The sequence below is a fragment of the Impatiens glandulifera genome, chromosome 5 (genome assembly GCF_907164915.1).
Source record: "Impatiens glandulifera chromosome 5, dImpGla2.1, whole genome shotgun sequence".
Classification (NCBI taxonomy): Eukaryota; Viridiplantae; Streptophyta; class Magnoliopsida; order Ericales; family Balsaminaceae; genus Impatiens; species Impatiens glandulifera.
In genome coordinates, this window is record NC_061866.1 from 1,344,385 (window position 1) to 1,364,042 (window position 19,658).

A 19,658-nucleotide genomic window follows, 5' to 3' on the forward strand; every position below is an offset into this window, starting at 1 on the left:
CAGGTACGTATATGTATGGAATAGAAAGATTTCAGTCGCCCAAGTAAAGAACTGTTACAAATAATGAAGAAACTAGTATATTTAGATAAGAAGCAACGTAAAATAAACGTTTTATAAAACTCTTTGACCCCCAAATTTGGAGTATCCTACTTTTACGCAATTCACGGGGTTCAACAAGCAATCGATATTTCACGATCAATGGTGTAATACTCTTTGTATTAGTGGTCATTATATATCGTATTACCAATCGAAATATGGTCGAAATTCAAAATCTCTATTTGATGGGGCTTCTTCCTATACCTATGATGATGACCCTACTTTTTCAGGGTAAGAAAGGATAGAGAAAACCTTTGGGCATGCTTCATTTTCTTTGCTCTTTTTCTTTGGGCACATTTGGCATGGTGCTAGAACCCTGTTCAGAGATGTTGTTTTTGTAGGTATTGACCCAGACAATTAGACATCGAACCCGTAATCACAACGACACAATTGCAAGAGCGGAGCTCTACCATCTGAACTATATCCCCCGAGCCAAGTGAGCATGCAAGAAAGATGGGACCGCTGAAAGCTCCTGGGGAAGAGGGATACTTGCACTATTCTACCAATAGCTATGGGTCTTTAAAACAATCGGTTGTAATGCTCGTTATTATCCTTTTTTCATAGTGTATTGTTATCAAAAACATAGAATCAATATAGTATTTGTCAATATAACAAAGCCTAGACTTTCCAATCAAGTTTTCAATATAATTTTAAATTTCAGAAAACTCTAAATTATACTAAATCTAACTTGGGAGTACTTTTCTACTAACGATTCTCGTATTTTAATGTTCAAATATAATATCATACTTATGACTCTATAGCATTCATAAATACCTTAGAACTCGTAATTATTGTAAATGTCAATGGTATTGTCATAACCAATCCATAACTGGGCTGAAACCAATTTTGATAGCAAAAGTACAACTGATCAATGAGAAAGTTTTAAAGACTTTCGCACTTGATGAATTCCACAATTAGACGTTTGATATTCTAATACAATAATTGACATATCAAATATCGTTTATTGTAATCCATCAACACAAAAGTAACTTCCTCACATATCGTTGAATAAATTGAACCATCGTTGTCTAAATGTCAAAGTTGACCCCTGTTACGGATTCGGTTATGACAGAACTAATGACTATTACAATTTACTTGTATCATAACACTCATCACCATCAAAAGGCATGAATTTCTCATTGATAATCAAACAAACTAATCTACCTACACATTATTTACATTTAAACTAATTTCATGTCCTAATTTATAAACATAACATACTAACAGTTGAGAAAAAAAACAAAAATCAATCCGTAGAAACAATGTTTAATGTATAATGGCGCTCATAGATCAAAGTGATAGGTTAGAGTAAGAAATTTTACCTGGAGGCTGAGAACTAAAGAACCAAGAATGAGAAAAATATATATTAGGTTTGAAAGACTAAGAGCCTTGTATATAAAATAGAATATGGGCCTAATTTTATTTATTTGGATTGGGTCAAAACTTGGGATTACAGCCTCCCTATTCAATTAATTAATTTTTGTATACATTAAAATTGCAGATTTTAATTAATTAATTTTTGTATATATTAAAATTGCAGATGTCATTATTCATTCAAAATAAGAAAATATATTTGATATTTTTTATAAGGAATTTATTTTCCTTCAATCAAAATAAAATCAATAATATATGATTAATATATTAAATTAGATAAATAATTTATAAAAATAAAATTTTAATTAAATATTTTTATACTAAACAATAAAAAAATCTAAATATATATATATATATATATATATATATATATATATATATATATATATATATATATAACCATAAGAAAATTGAGCCCCCTGGAGCCACCAAGGGGGCTAGGGTGGGCTCCAGCCCCACTCAAGTTATTAAAATATTTTTTTTATTATGGTGGGCTCCACCCAATGAAATTAAAAAAAAAAAAACAAAGTGAATAAAAATCCCCTCTAAAGAATTATCAAACTTCTCATCCGATTAAAATATTTTTTTATTATGGTGGGCTCCACCCAATTAAATTAAAAAACATCCGACGGTTATTGTTATATTATTATATTATATTATATAATATATTATAGTTTTTCTTATAAAGATGCCCACAATTATTCTTTTTTTCTTAAACGTTTAATACATTCATCAAATCTTTTGAGCATATATGATCGATGATTGTTACCGGAGGAAGTGGAAGTTGAACTAATGTTACGCATTGCAAGATCGGCTTAACTCTCCTCCTTCATTACATGTTTCATTCTCTTAATCTCTTTTATCTGTAATATGTTCTGTTATATTTCAAATTCTGATCAACAATCAATCGCAAACTAATCAAAGCACCACTATCAATTTGATGTATTTGTTGCTGCAATAGATTTTCAAATTGAAGAGCTCAATAATAGATTCAAGGACGAGGCAGTCGAACTTCTTAAGCTCAGTGGTGCTTTGGAACCTAAAGACAACTTTAAACTTCTTAATGTTGATCACATCTATCAACTTGCTGAGAAATTCTATCATCTAGATTTTGATGCACAAGATTTGCACCACTTGAGAACACAATTGGCTCACTATGAGTTTGACATGCCCGTCAATGAAAGATTTCAGAATTTATCAACTATTTCTGAATTATGTCGAAGATTAGTTGAGACAAATAAGTCAAAAACCTACAATTTGATCGGTAGGTAATTTTATCATTTGTTATAATCTATGAAATATAGTTATATTGTTTACTTATACTAATATATTTATTTAATTGACAGGTTGATTCGTCTTGTTTTAACTCTTCCCGTTTCTACAGCAACAACGGAACGAGCATTTTCAGCTATGAAGCTCGTGAAAACAACTCTTCGTAACAAGATGGAAGAAGAGTTTTTAACAGATTCTATGATCGTCTATATTGAACGAGAGTTGTTTGAAAACATTGATAATGATACAATAATTAAAGAATTTTATTCTAAGAAGAATAAAAGGGCACAACTTCAATAATGTGTGTTTTAAATGTTTTGAATGTACTATTTTGTTTCATAATTTCATAAAGTAAATGTTCATACATCTTTTATTTTATATGTTTGAATTTATTAATTTATTGTATCAATTACATGAAAAAAAAAAACGAACATAGAAAGTTAAATATGAGGTGCAAGTTGGAGTCAGCCCCAGGTAATTTTTCATCCTGGCTCCGCCCCTGACTCATACTACTTTACAATTATAAATTATTTATGCTATCTTTATTCTTAGTCTATGTCCTTCCTCTTCTCATGCACCTGACAAAAAAAATCTCTTCTAAAATATCATTCGGCAACAGGATATCTTCTACAAACAAACAATGAAGAAGAAAATTAAGTTAGAGAAAGAACATTTAGAACAAATTTCATCACAGATTCTTGATCTTTCTATTAACCAAAAGATGAGTGATGGGAGGAATGACATGACATGATATTAGCTAGAAAATGAAAAAACTGTGAAGAGAGAATAGAGACATTTTTTATTTTTACATCAAATTACGCTCGTACGATGGTATTAGAGTCTAATACAATTAATCTTTCCGATATTGGATACAACAAATTACGCTCCATTTTCAGTATTAGGACTTGTTTGAAATTGATTTTTTTTATTATTTTAATTTTATTTTTAACTTACAAAATATTTATAATAAATATGACATTTATTTTGCCTATTTATTTTTATTTTTGGGTTTTAATAAATAATTTATTTGGAATAAAATGGATACAACATTTATCCTAAATCATTTATTTCAATTCATTTTGACTCCTTAAAATTATTTTGAGATAAAATGAGTATAACATTTATCTCAAATTATTTTATTTATTTTTCTTGGTCATTGTCTTAATTAATTGGGTTTAATTATTATAATAATTAATTCAATTAATTATTTAGTTGTGTCTTTAGCCTTAATTTTAGTTATTTTAATTTTTTTATTATTATTTTTAAATAATTTATAAATTAGAAATTTATAAATTGGGTAGGTAAAATTTTAGTGCTTACACTCATAGATTCGACAAAAAAAAAAAGTTATTAAGTCATTTATAAAACCTCGTTTTATAGTTTATTTTTTCGATCACGTAAAACTGATTCTCCTCGTACAAAAAAATTCTAAAAAAAATTCACAACACAAACTTAACTAAGTTAAAAATCAAACACAATATATATATTATAACCATTTCTTATTTTAATTTTTATATTATTTACTATCAAATCCATTCGAATCTTAATTTTAAGTATTAAATATGAACTCTTATAATTTTGTGTATGTAATATATGTATTTTGTATTATTGGTCTTTTTTTTATATAAGATTTTGAAAATATTATATATATATATATATATATATATATTTTGTGTGATAAATGTATAATTATGAAAAAATAGAATATATATTTATATTATATAAATATTATATATTAAGAAATAAATAAATATATATATATATTACATAAATACTATATAGAAAAATAAATAAGGAAGTAATATTTATTTAAACTTTTCTCAATTAAGAAAATTTTGTGCTTAATATATAGATTTTTAATAGTTAATTTAATAAAATCAAATAAAAAACTAATATAATATTAGTTCAAACAAATATATTTATAAATAAAGAAACAAATAAAAATCAAATAAAAATTTATTTATTAATTATAAAATAAATTAATATATTTTAATCATTTAAATAGACTAAATATTAAGATCAATATCTTATATCAAAATTCTCAATTTGATCTTATAATAACATCATTTTTTTATTTGTTACAAATAATTGGATGATTTAAATGATCACCTAAAACAAATTAGACCAAAAACCAATGATATTCGTTTTGCCCAAATTCACAAACGACAAACAAAATACAAAGCTTTCAAAGTACGCCAGTAATAAATAGGAAAAAACATATATATTTTTAAATAGGTATATTTTAAATATTAAAAAAGTTTACTTTTTAGTATTAAATAACATTTAATACAAGCACTAAGCACTTTTTTCTAAGATCGTGCAAATATTTGAACTTTTTCGTATTCCCTCTCTTCGTCTCCCACCTCTCGATTGTTACCCGGGAAAGTGAAGAAAGAGATTTAAGAATGAAGGCGGAAACCCCAAAGAGAAGCTGCTGGAACAAGGAGACGACAGCGAAAATAATGAAAGAATCGCCAACATCACACTTATCAGTTCAATTAGGGCAAGTCTCTTTCAAGGTTCATCGCGAACAATCATCTTTCTCCGACCCTTCACTGTTCCAAAACCTTATCACTTCCGATTCGCAACCCCCTTCTTCGTCTACCATCGATTTCAGTTTAGATACCACTGCAGATGATAAAGACTTCATTTTAAGTCAAGATTTCTTTTGGTAATTTCTCAATACTGATTTCTAATCCAAGATGTTTGCTGTTTTCACTAATGTTTTCTATTAACCTAATTTCAGCACTCCTGATTATATTACTCCGGATACCCAATACATCTCGAATAATATAGGGAACAAGGTGAGTGAGTTATTTTGTTAGAGATGTTGTAATCGTTTGCAATATTGAATCTTTTTTGTTAAAATTTCCTGCTTTATTTTTCTCAGGATAACATCCTTTGTCCCAAGTCACCAGAGAAGATAAAATCTGTCAAAAGACAACATGGTAAGGCTAGTTAGTATTTGTCTTTCTCTTCTGTTTAGATATAATGTTGAACAAATTCATTTTAATTTCAATTTCAAAATTGTTATACTTCTTCCAGATAACATATCAGCATATTCTATTGGTTCCAATTTGTTTTTCCTCGATCAAGATGTGGACTTGGAAGAAGATAATCTCGAAGAGGATGAGGAAAAGCTGGAAATGATGGACACAATGGAAATTCAAAGGAAACACAGTTATGTTTCACAATCTGCTGCAGCTTTAAGATGCCGTGTTATGCCCCCTCCCTGCGTAACCAACCCGTATTTGAAGGACTTGTCTGAAACCGATATTGATCCTTTCTCCAATCAAAGATCTAAGTGTGCAGGTATAAGTTAGATGACTGCAAATTAAGTTAGAATAAGTTGTCATAATAAGGCTTCTACTTGGAAATTTTGTGCAGTTATTTTTCCATCAGTCAATACTGGAGATGGCCTCTCAAGATACCGATCAGATTTTCACGAGATAGAGGTATATATAGGAGTTAATTGTTTATTACCCATCTCTTGCAATGATTGATTATGCTTGTATTGCTTTGTTTCTTCTCAGAAAATTGGTAATGGAAACTTCAGTCACGTTTTCAAAGTCTTGAAGAGAATTGATGGGTGCATGTATGCTGTGAAAAAGAGCACCAGAGTATTGAATAAGGATACAGAAAGGTTCATTTCTTTGGCTTGCCAGATGCTTTTATTTACTTATTTGTTTGCATATATTCCTTTGTTAACGATCATTAACTTTGCAGGAGAAAAGCTTTGATGGAGGTTCAAGCTTTGGCAGCTTTAGGTTGGTGAATGTTCAGATGAAAATTCCTAAATCTTACCAAACTTGTCTAAATGTTAATTTTTGTTTTCTCTAATTTTAGGATTTCATGAAAACTTAGTTGCATATTACACGTCTTGGTTTGAAAACGAGCAACTATTTATTCAGATGGAACTGTGCCCTCATAACCTATCCAATTGCAACCCTTCAAAGTTTTGCACAGAAGGGGAGGTTTTGGAAGCTATGCACCAGGTTATTACAGTTGTATACAATTCAAATCTTCGTGTCATTTTTGTTATTTCATTGTAATACTGAAGACAAATACCTCTTCTAGGTTATGTTTGACTAAAGGACTTTAAAAGAGGAATTTAAATTAGAATTAGAATTCTAGGTTATGTTTACATGCATTTTCACTCTAATAACCTTTGATTAACAATTCCAGTAAACAATCTGCAAAAATGATCACAACTATTTGATATCTAATTCCAAATCCACTCATCTAAACATAGCATTACTGAAAATCTTTAGTTTATTTTTGTGCATTGGTCTTGATTATATTTAAACATTGATCAAATGCAGATAGGTAAGGCACTTCAGTTCATACACGAGAGAGGGATAGCTCACTTGGATGTAAAACCAGAGAATATTTACTTAAAGAATGGTGTTTATAAGCTTGGGGATTTCGGGTGTGCGACTCTCATTGATAGGAGTCTTGCAATCGAAGAGGGGGATGCACGTTACATGCCTAGAGAAATATTTAACGATAACTATGATAACCTTGACAAAGTTGACATATTTTCATTGGGGATCACCATATTTGAGCTTATAAAGGGAGGAACATCTTTGCCTAAATCAGGACCTCTTTTTCTAAAGCTTAGAGAAGGAAAGTTGCCATTGCTCCCAGGACATTCAGTCCAGTTCCAAACTCTACTCAAGGTATATATATATAAACTGTAAGTTGTAGATTACTACTTTTGGTTCATCATATTGTTGGAATTTCTTCTCATATGTTCATAAAAACTTTGAATTCCCCTTATGAGTTTTTAATCCTTTTGAACTACAACGATTGATTATAAAACTGCAATCTGGAAGCGTACCTGAATCCTTAGAGAAAATCTCAGTCTACTCTATAAATGAGACCTTAACCCCTTATAACTGACCAAACAGTTATAATGACTTTTGTTTATTATAATTTGGTCTCTCATCACTTAAGTTAAATTCCTCATTTCACAAAATAGATCACATAATTTTGACTTATTAGTTGATGATCAAATACATTCACTTAATTATATATCTGTCCCAAAATTCTAACACAACTTATTAGGCCATGATGGACCCTGATCCAACCCGGAGACCCTCTGCGAAGCAGCTGGTTGAGAACCCGATATTTGATAGATGCCAAAGAAGTGTTCAAGGCAAGTGATGAGACCAGGGTTGTGTTGTACATTTTTGATAAAGCAAGAAGAAGGGAAATTCATTCAAGTTCATGATGATGGATGAATGGATCTGATGCAGTGATCAATTTTTTGCTAATGGATCTGGTTTTGCATAAACTAAAAGAGACAGGACAGGTTATAGTTGTCTCTTTTGCTGTAAATTTTGGCTGCTTAATGCTTATTGTCTTAACATATATTTGGTATTGAACATTACCAGATTTATATAATTTAATCTCACGCAAGATCATATTGTCTTTTTGAATTGTTGGGTGTTTTAAGAAACCTTAACTTGAACCTCAAGTCGAAACTGGGTCTATTGTTTGAAAGACAATTAGTCGTTGCTCTAAATAGTAATTGAACCTATATTATTTCACATACAAGATCAAATTTCTAGATATAACCGAAATTCAAATTGATTTGCATGTAGCAGCCCCTACTAATTAAGGAAACCCAAGGTCTAATGACAAAAAGGGCAGAATTAAAACCCCTCCTTATCGTGTTGGTTGTCATTCTCCTCCAAAGAGAATCAATTTAAGAGGATGATAACCAAACCAATTATAGCAAAAATGGTGGGAGAGAGTATGAGTCATGACAGCAATATGAAAGTTGAGTGTTTTTAAATGCCACATTAGTCATTAATTAGTGGGGGTCCGCCATTTGGTTATTTGAGGATTTTTATTGTTTTTTTTATATAAAAAAAACATTGTTTAATAAAAATTAATAAATTATTTTGGTTTTAGTTGGTAAAGTAAGAAAATTTAATTATAAATTGAGTTATTTAAATGATTGAAAATAAATATCTTAAAATATATGAATTTTGGGTAGGAGTTCTTAAATAATCAAATGAAACTAATTTAAAAAATTGTTATATACCACGGAACCATATTTAGACAATCACACTAAATTTGTTTTTACTATTATTTTTATATTCATTTATCAACATTGTTTATATCATATTCTCTAATATTAAAATTTACATGATAAAATTATATAAATAATTTTTTTATATAATACATCTTCATATTATTATAAAAAAAATAAATTTATAAATTTATAAAATATAATAATAAATAAATATATTTAATTATGTTTATTAGTGTTCGCAATAGAACTATAGTGAGATTGCGGAGAAATCGGGATGAGAAACACAAATATCATCACGTCCCATTTCGGTCTACTAAAAGTCATAGAAACAGTAAATAAATTATAAATGTTTATATATATAATTTTTTTTCTCATGTCATACTTGTTTATTTTCAGAATACTTTATTATATATTATTCATTTAAAAAATAAATAAAAATATATCAACTAAAATAACTATAATTTATTTTAATAAAATTAAAAATAAATAAAAATATTTTATTAATTAAAAAAAATGAAAATTTCAAAAATAACCTATTTTATTATGAAATAATTATTTTTCAACAAATAACCCTACATGAAACAAGCCCTAAGAAAACTCTACCATTTTTGTTCAAATCTATCTGGTTATAATTTTAAGTTCATATAATAATAATAACATTTTTTATGCTATTTTAATGTCTGTAATCTATGTTTAATTTAAATCAATTTCAACCATTAACTGTTAAAATAACCCAATTCATAACACAATCCAAATTAGCTAAGTATAAGATATTGATTGATATATAAGAATCAATCTAGCTTGGACATAATTCTATTAAAAAAGTAATAAATATTGTGCACTCAAAATATATTAATTAAAATTAAAATATATATTTTTTACATATTTATTTATTTCAGTTGTACAAACTTAAAATATTATCATTTTATTTGTAGTTATTAGCATTTATCTGGTCGAATATTAATTTATTATTATAATTTATATAAACATTATTTGTTTTTTTATTGCTGAGGTGTTGAATTTATAATAATTTATTTAACAATTTAATTACTTTTATTCAATTAAAATATTTTATTTTTAGTTATTTATTTATATATTCTTATATTTATGTAGTTTTTTTTATACTTTTTTATATTTATTTATAACTATTATTAATTATAGTTTTGATTTTTTACTTTTTTTTAAATAAAAAGGAGTGTTTAAAATTTTATTTGGTTATTTTAAAAATCATTATTTTCACTCTTATGACTTGAACTCATTGCAATTAACCTTAATGAGTAAAAAATATTATTATGAAATGATTTTATAATTAATTTGATTTATTAATTATTTAAAAATAGTAATTATTAGATATATATATATATATATATAATTGAATATTAAAAAATTATTATACCTAACATAATATATATAGATTCAATTAGTAAAATATAGGTTCTTGATAGGTAATAAATAACATAATAAGCCAAATTTAAATTTCTGTAAATTGAAAATTAAAGAAGAAAGAATTAACATAAATTTAGTATATATTAAAATATGATTTGATTGTAAACATTAATTAATTTTATAAATAAAATTAATTCCTAACAAGTTTTTCTTACTAGGCAAAAAATACATAATATATTAATTTTAAAATTTAGAAACTATATAATATAATTGACTAATTATTTTTTAAAATGTTTAAAAGAATGAGTTCAAATTTTTGAGACAGATATAAACAGACATAAATAATATGAAAAATATTGACGAAAATAATGTGTCAGTATATGATTAATTAAAAATCTGAAAATTTTATTTTATTAAATTATTAATCCATTCAAATAATAATACATTATAATATCAACTTTCTTATAATATTATTTTTATCTCGAGTTATTTCTCATTTTTAAAATTATTATTTATGTATTTCTAAAAATATTTATGCTTAAAGGTGAATCGTTATATTAGGAATATATTCAACCAAACTAGACAACTAAATTAGTCTTTTTCACTAATTAATGATTTCTCTAAAATGAAAATACAACAAACTAATGAAATTTTTTTTAAAAAAAAGTTTATTTCAAATGTACTTAACATTATTTTGTATATATTAAATTAAGATTTTACTAGAAACATTTATTAATTTTATAAATTAAATTTAAGTCTTAGCAAATTTTTCTACCAATAAAAAGTTAAAATATATTGCACAACATTTAATAATTGCAGTTGGTTCTACTCAATTATTTATTGTGCAATTCTCATAGACATGACCAAAGTGTGTACTGAACTTTGACAAACTCTTTTTAGAGATGATTATTTCTAATTTCTAATTTCTTTTCAACTTTCATATTTTTTAGCATAATTATTTTTTAGTGGCCTACTTGACAATTTTTTTTTACCATTATAAGCATAGATTATTTTTTAAATATTATAAAAACTATATGTTATGGTGGATGTATATATTAAGGTAGACCTCATTAACTAAGGTAACTAAAAAAACCATAGTTGAGTCATCTTTATGAGACCAAAAGTCGCGTACTATTTTAATTTAGAACACCCGCATGATAATTTCATAACAAAAAAAACATAATAAAAATGAAAAATGAAAATAATAATAATAATAATAATAATGAGATGTATATGGCTGGACCGTGACCACTTGATAGGGACAAATCATGAGTAACTTTGAAACGTAAAGTGTGCTTGTAGTCAATATTTGCATGCCTTTAAGACTACATTTTCCTTCATTTTGGCCACACTATTATTATTATTATTATTATTCATTTTCTTTTATGATAATCATGATTTTTTAAGTAAAATTTTTAGTCTCCCACTTAAATTAATATGACTTATCATAGTCTAACTATATACCTTATTATATGTCAACCAAATTGGTCTTTAACTTTTTCTTAATTAGTTTTTTTTCACTTAATTTGTCTACAAATTAATTAAGAGAAAATATATTCAACAAAAAAAATTAATAAAATTTTAAAGCATGATCTAATTTTGTTTTTTTTTATAAAATTACTATTTTTACTTTAAAACTTTGATCTAATTTAATTATACATTTTATATCAAATATAAATAACATCACTTCCATTAGTTTTTTTTCTTCTTTTTTCTATGACACTTTAAAAAAGTGATTATTATCTAAATGCTCAATTTATCTATTAAATGGTGAGTCCAAAATAAATATGAAACATAACTTAAACCGTGTCAAGAAATATTAGGAGCTTGATTATTACACATATATTTAGATATATAATTATATATTACACAAGTACAGTTGTATATACTATATAGGTAATAAATAGACTGTTATTTATAGATATTGCATCGTTTTCTTTTTAAGTATTTGAAATTTTTCATGAGGCGGGTCGACGAGGGAAATGCATTTAGCATCCCCGCCCTTTTTTATTTCGATTTTTTTTAATATCATTCCCGTCTTATTTGGTTTGGGAGAATCCACACGGGACACCGTTTATAAAATATTTTTTATACAAAAAAATTATAAAAAAAATTATATAATTTTTTTTTACTAAAATATATAATGTAATATATTGTAATTTTATATTCTTATAAAGAAATAAACTTACAAATATAAAATATAATGAATAAATAAATATAATAGTGTTTTATATATATTTAATTGTGTTTATAGTGTTCGAGGCAGAATCATGGTGAAATCGGAGCGGAGATACAAATACTACCACCGTCTCAATCCCGTTCGATTTTGGGGAAAAAATCATCTCAAACAGGACAATTCAGTTCGATTACAACGAAGCAGTTTCAAATTGTCATCGTTAAATGGGATGGGAGGAGTTCAATTCAAGTTTGAAGGGGTGATGGCAACCAAGTTCGCCATTGTTTCTGGGTTGCCCGGTACATTTAAGATTGATTACTTAAGATTAAGAGTGCAGACTAATATTTCAGTTTTAGAGTACCTGGAATATTAAAAAATAACTAAGCGATGTGAAAATGTTTATAAATAGTTAACATGAATTTCAGACCCATTATTCTTATCTTGTCATTTTATAAAATCGTGTGAAAATGTTTGGCGAACTTTATGCTTGTTGTTTTGAAGTCGGTTACTTCGGGCAAGTACATGTTTTCATTAAGGGTGGACTTTTGATTACAATGAATGTAAAATTTCAGTCTATTTAGGGCGTTAAATCCTACTTGATTAGTTTTATTTGATAGATTTAACTCTAGTTTCAAACCTCTTAAATATTATTTTAAAGAAATTTGGTACAAATTATTAAATATCAAATTATTCTTTACAATTTTAAGATTTCAAATTATGCTAGCTAATCAATTAGTTAATTTATATAAACTCATACCATTTTTAATTTTAACCTTTAAATTTTTAAGATTTTACATTAAGAACGATAATGGACGGATCTAATAATTAGAATTGGGGTGAGCTTAAATTTTAATATATATATATATATTTATATATATAAAAAATAACAAGTTATATTATAATGTTTAAATAAGTTGAACTTGACGAGATTTAAAAAATAAAAATTATGTATAATAAATTATATTTCTTTATTCTTAGCTAAATCTCGTTAAATATAGATCGTCAAACAATCAGCAAGAAAATCATATTCATATTGTTACAAAGTTCCGTCTTCAACTTATTCATTGTTAAAAATGTCCATTCAATAATAGTTGTAAAAACAAATAATATTAAAATAAGATAAATTAATCTAATAAACATAATATAAACTTTTGATTGTTCACTGGATCAACTCAACAAATGTAAAAACATTCAAATTCTATATCACATCTCAAATTTATAATGTATCAATTCATATTTTAAAGTAATAATGTCTTTATCTTTGAAATCTTCGAGATATAATCACTAATTAAATGAGTCAAATGAATTTTTTTAATCTAAAAATGTACATAGTGTTGATAAAATGATACATTGTCATGGACCTCATAGTTTACATTAAATAAACATATATAAAATTAATTATAAATATTATATACATAATTAAGTTAATGATTATTTAAATTAAAAATATAATAATTATATAAGAAAATTAAAAAATATTAAGGAGGTGAGATTCTACCTAGTTGAGAATTAAAAAAATAACCATCTTGAATTTAAATAAAAATAATTAGAGAAAAAAGAATTAGTGTCAAACTATTTTTTTTTGTTATAAAAAGAAACAAGAGTAGCTCATGGAAAGAATTAGAATATATACATTACATAATATTAATAGAGTATAATATAGTTGCATAGGAGATGGAATTAGTTGATAGGAAGCGGATTCAGCTTTTAATTATATATATAAAGCTCACCTCAACTCTTACTTACACTCTTACTTACATACGTCCCGAGAACGACTTATTATACAATTAGGGAGGCTCCATTAAGGAAAAAAAAAATAGGTAAGAAGGTCGGTAAACTCATAAATTTTCTTGAGAGTCTGAGCTCGTTGTTAATTTTTATGTTTATTCTTTCTTTTAGTAAGCATTTTGATTTATAATTTTATTATTATTTTTAAACAGTAATTCCGTTATGTTTCGAATGTTTTTAGTGACCTTTTGGAGCCTCATATTTTCATATCGTTTTTATTAGAAAACTTAAACGACTCTAATTTATATCATATTTGAATGATTTTCTTAAAAAAAAATATTCTTTCAAATTTGTATGAATTTATAAATATTTCAATTTTATAATATATCATTAAAGTAAATTTATATTTATAAATAAAAAAATTATTATTTAAACAAATTAATCTATGTTGTAGCGTTAAACACTATCGTGACACTTTGGTTACGAAGGCGGGGTCTAGGTTTTGGAATCTCATTCTAACTAAGCATCTTGTGGTTCCGAAGGGTCCAACTACAAAAGAACCAAGAATAGAGAGCTTTCCTCCCTTTTCCGCCAAACTCTTTAGTCTTAAGAATACTAGCTTTAAGAATGAGTGATTGTCCTTCTCCGACTCTTACTGCCCAACTTGAGAACGGACAACTAATGCGTTTCACTTATTGAACATGGTTCTATGGTCGGTTCGTAACCCTTGAATGTCGAAGGCCATGATCAAGACAATTGATTGAATCCCGTTTCGAGTGTATCTCTTTATATGGAAAGTTCAAAAATCATTATATAATAATCAAGAAATTACAATAAAAAAGAAAAAGGAGATTTGAGATGATTTTTAAATCTTTTCTACTAGATAATCTAGTCTTTATGCATGAAGATAAGCAAATAAAAAAAATACTGAGTTAATTAAAGAAACTAGCGAACTGATCCCTAAATAGATAAAAATATGTGAAAATTTTGACATCACCGCTCCCACTTGTTTTCTTGCTCTTTGCTCGCGGAGCGGCATACCAGAAAAAGAAGATACTGAAAAAGAACCTATTCTTAAATAGCGAGTCCTAGTTTGTATTTTATCAAGCTATTTGAAGAAGACCTTGTGGCGAAGTACAAATTATATAGGGTATATGTTATATACAGGGACGGACCCAGAAAATATAGATAGAGTGGGTTTAAAATAAAAGTAAATATTTTTTTTTGCTGAATTAGCTCAAAAGAATTAAGGAAAAGATGAGATTTAAAAATATTATCGCATGAATTAACGGGTAAAAATAAAAATTATTGTTATTATTATTATTTTTAAAATATTGGTATATGTCTTTTAAAGATATACATGATATGATATGATGTTAATTATTTTTTTTTAAAATTAATTATTTATTATAAATGTTATTTGGACATAAAACAAATAGAAATAGAAAACTACTTAAAAAAAATTATCATTTAAATAGTTATAATAAATATATATATTTATATATTTATATTAATAAAAATATATTAGTTTGGTTTTTTCAAAAAATTTATCCAAAATTTAATATTTTTAACATTTCATCTTATTTATCTCATTATTTTTTATCATGAAAGAGTAAAATACTCAATATTTAATATCTTTTATTTTTATATTTCATATATTTAAAAAGTATAATATTTTCTTTTTATCTTATGTATTTTAAAGGAAAAATGATTAATAAATTTTTAAAAACTAATTTAAAAATAAATAAAATCAAATAATTTTTTTATACAAAACTCAGTTAAAACAAAAATCAAACAAACAGTTTTAAATCAAACAAACTTTCCTGTAAATCTCAAGTAAATATTGTCTCACTCTCTCAAATTCTATTACATACATACAGATTATTACTAATAGTATGTTCTTTCTATATTATATATTATATATTATATATATATATATATATATATATATATATATATATATATATATATATATATATATATATATAATCTGTGGTGGGCTTAAGCCCACCCAACCCCAACCGTATGTTTATCCCTAGTTATATAGAAATATAAATTTTAACGAGGTATAAATAGTACATGATATTTAGTATGAATGATAAGAAATAATATAAATTGTATATAGTTTATAATTGTGTAAATATATATATAGTATAAGTTTTGTAAATATGAATTTAAAATTATTAGTATTAATATTATTTTTTATATTTATTTATATTATAAATAATATTGTTTATTATTATAAATTATTGTACTGATATTATTTTATAATTAATATAATTTTAATTAAAATATAAAATAAATAATTATAATATAAATGATAAATTATATTTATTTAATTTAAATATTATTAATAATTATAATAAATAAACTTAAAGTAAAAATAATATATAAAATGAACAATATTATTTATAATATAAGTAAATATATAAAATAATAATTAATAAAATTATCATTATAAAAATAAAAAAAAATATTTTTTAATTAAATTATTAAATTATTTAAAAAAATATTTAATAATAATATTAAAACTAAATAAAATATATTTAATATATTATATAATAATAAGTTATATATAATATTAATAAAGAGTAAAATGAAAAATTAAAAATTAAGTGATATAAGAATAGTGTTGTATCAAAGGGGACTAGTTACTATTTTATATCAAATATGAGGTATAAATTATATAAGGATATAAATTTATACCAATAATACAAATGTAACAAACACCATATTAAAACACTATTGGTATAGTTTATACTATATAGTAGACTCTCGATAAAATAATATTCGATAAAGTTATAACCTCGATAAAGTAATTAATTTTTACAGTCCCGATTCGGGCCGAATAGCTAAAATAATAATTTTGATAAATTTATTAAGTAATATATCTTTTTGGCGCATATATGTCCCAACTGATATATAAAGCAATAATATACTATTTTATTTTAATAATTTAGAGTGCTTTAGTGAAATATGAGTTAACCATTGTCTTCTTTGTATGAAAAATTATATCAATTTGAATCTCATCCCTCACTTTTTACAAATCTTTATGAAATTGTGGGGTGCTTCTATCACATTGTAAGAGAAAATCACTAAGTTTCATTGATGCTTTAATTGTTTTTTTTTGCGAGAAACAGACTCCAAAACACAACTATCATATTCATTGTATTCATCTTGATTGTTTTCTATAAGACCCTCAATGATTTCTTCATCAGTTAAAATCTCGGTCGTGTCGTTTTCACCTGGATAATCCAAGAGTTGATCCACATAATTGCGTTACGATAATGTAACTACTTTATTGTTGACCTTAATTCTCTAATGCCTTCTTCTTCTAAAGACTGTGAAACCACATTTTCTATCGAACGAAGTTTGCAATGTTAAAAGCAATTTGTAATTGTGGCATTATTAACATCGTTCATCCAAGCTGAGATAACAATGCTGATTGCATCTAAAACAATGATCTTCTCAGGAATTATTTCTCCAACCTCAAAACCCTCTAAAATAGAAAGACAAAATTTACGACGATAATGCATCTTAAATGCTCTTATAATTCCTGTATCACATGGCTAAATTTTTGAAGTTGTATTGAGTGATAAGAAGAACAATTCAACATTTTGTAACCATTGAATTACCTTTAGATGGGCAGGACAATTGTCAATAACCAATAAAATATTTTGTCCATCCATCTTTTTGTCGAACCTTCGAACATATTCTTCAAACAATACTCCAGTCATCCACGCTCATTTATTGGCACGATATTGGCAATTTAAAATTTGTAAATTAACATTTTGAAACAACTTCGTTTTGCAAACTTACCAATGATTCATAATGTCATTTTCTCTGACTCATCTTCATTGCAACAAATGGTTACTGTCATTCTTTCTTTATCCCTTTTCCCCCCTCAAGTTGTTTTATAGCCAATGAATGATCAACTTGTAATCTATAAAACAACCCAGTTTCATCCATGTTGAAAACATCTTTCATGGAAAACAACTCTAGTACCTCTCTTATTGTTTGCAAATTGCTATCCACATCTCTCATATTGATAGACCCGCTTTCACCAAAACGCCTAAAGGACTTGATACCATGTCGTGATTTAAACCTCTCCACCCAACCAAGAAAGTAATCAAACTCTGGACCATTATCACCATACACTATTTTCATAAAATCTTTTGTCTTATCTTGAATTAACTCTTCCGATATATTTATCCTCTCTTGATGTTGAAGAATCCATTCATACAAAGCCTTTTATAGATTTGAAAACTTTGCGGATTTGTGTTGTTTGGCATCAGGTTTCATCAAATCAGCCGAGAGATATTTCGATGACCGCTTAATTGTATTAGATATTGTCGCTTGACTAATTTGGATGTTAAATTTTTTAGAAACCCATTTTTGTAGCTCTTTTTGAGACGAAGCTGGATTTTCTCTTTTACTATTGATATAAGAATAGTGTTTTAAGGGGATTAGTTACTATTTTATATCAAATATGAGATATAAATTATATAAGGATATAAATTTATATCAATGGTAACTATGTAACAAACATCATATTAAAACACTAAAACACTATTGGTATAATTTATACTAAGTGTTATATCTCCTTTTACCCCATACTAAATATATTGTGTAGATATTTTTCACAAATATATTTACAGATTATATTATATTATAACAATCATATAATATTGTGATGCCCGTAAATTCTTTTGTTCCAGAAAAACTTTAAAGGTTTTATTAGGGGTGGAAAAAAAATATCGATATTAAAGGTATATTGAAAATACCGTACCGTAATATATCGAAAATATCGATTTTTAAGGTATACCGAAAAAAACGTAAAGTATGATACCGATACCGAAATTATTGGTACGGTAAATGTATGAGTTTAAAATTTTGGTATATCGAGATATGCCGAAATACCGAAATAATATTTATAAGTTAATATATATATATTTATATATATAATACTTATAAGGAAATAATTATTTTGATATTAATTTAATTATAAAAATATAATTTTTGAATAATATCAAAATATAATTATACTAAATATTATTCTATATATGCCCCTCTACCTTACCCGATGAGATTGAATTTGATTTAAGTTAATATTGTTTATAGGTATCAAAGGTATAATACCGATACCGTATCGAAATTAAGATATACCGAAATCAAGGTAAGGTAAATGTATGCATTTTTTGCATACCGAAATTTTAGGTAAGATATAAGGTATGGATAAAACATTAAGGTATACCGTACCGACCCACCCCTAGGTTTATTTAATTTTATTTAGCCTTGATTTGTCTACTGTAAATATTTTATTTTAAAATATTATTTAAAAGATTTATACAAAAATGTATTTTGATATTTCAAAATTAATTATAATAATCATTAATTTTAAATATATTTTTAGATTTAAAATAATCAAACCCATAATTTGATTAAGAGAAAACCTTAAATTAATTAGAAATAATTAATTTAAAAGATTATTTATTTGATGGTAGAGTAAATAATATATTTGTATACGTGTATAAACGTACTTTTATTAGAGATTTTTTTGGGTTCGATGTTTTGTAACATTCA

General features: G+C 25.6%; 1 protein-coding gene across 1 annotated transcript; it reads left to right on the plus strand.

Moving 5' to 3' along the window:
• Positions 1-5,062: 5,062 nt before the first annotated feature.
• Positions 5,063-8,172, plus strand: LOC124937793 (wee1-like protein kinase). Its single transcript, XM_047478120.1, has 10 exons — positions 5,063-5,413; positions 5,489-5,546; positions 5,633-5,690; positions 5,788-6,054; positions 6,130-6,197; positions 6,276-6,385; positions 6,469-6,509; positions 6,589-6,737; positions 7,065-7,421; positions 7,810-8,172. The coding sequence occupies exons 1-10, from the start codon at positions 5,148-5,150 to the stop codon at positions 7,906-7,908; spliced, it is 1,473 nt and encodes a 490-aa protein (XP_047334076.1). The 5' UTR covers positions 5,063-5,147; the 3' UTR covers positions 7,909-8,172.
• The last annotated feature ends 11,486 nt before the right edge of the window (positions 8,173-19,658 follow it).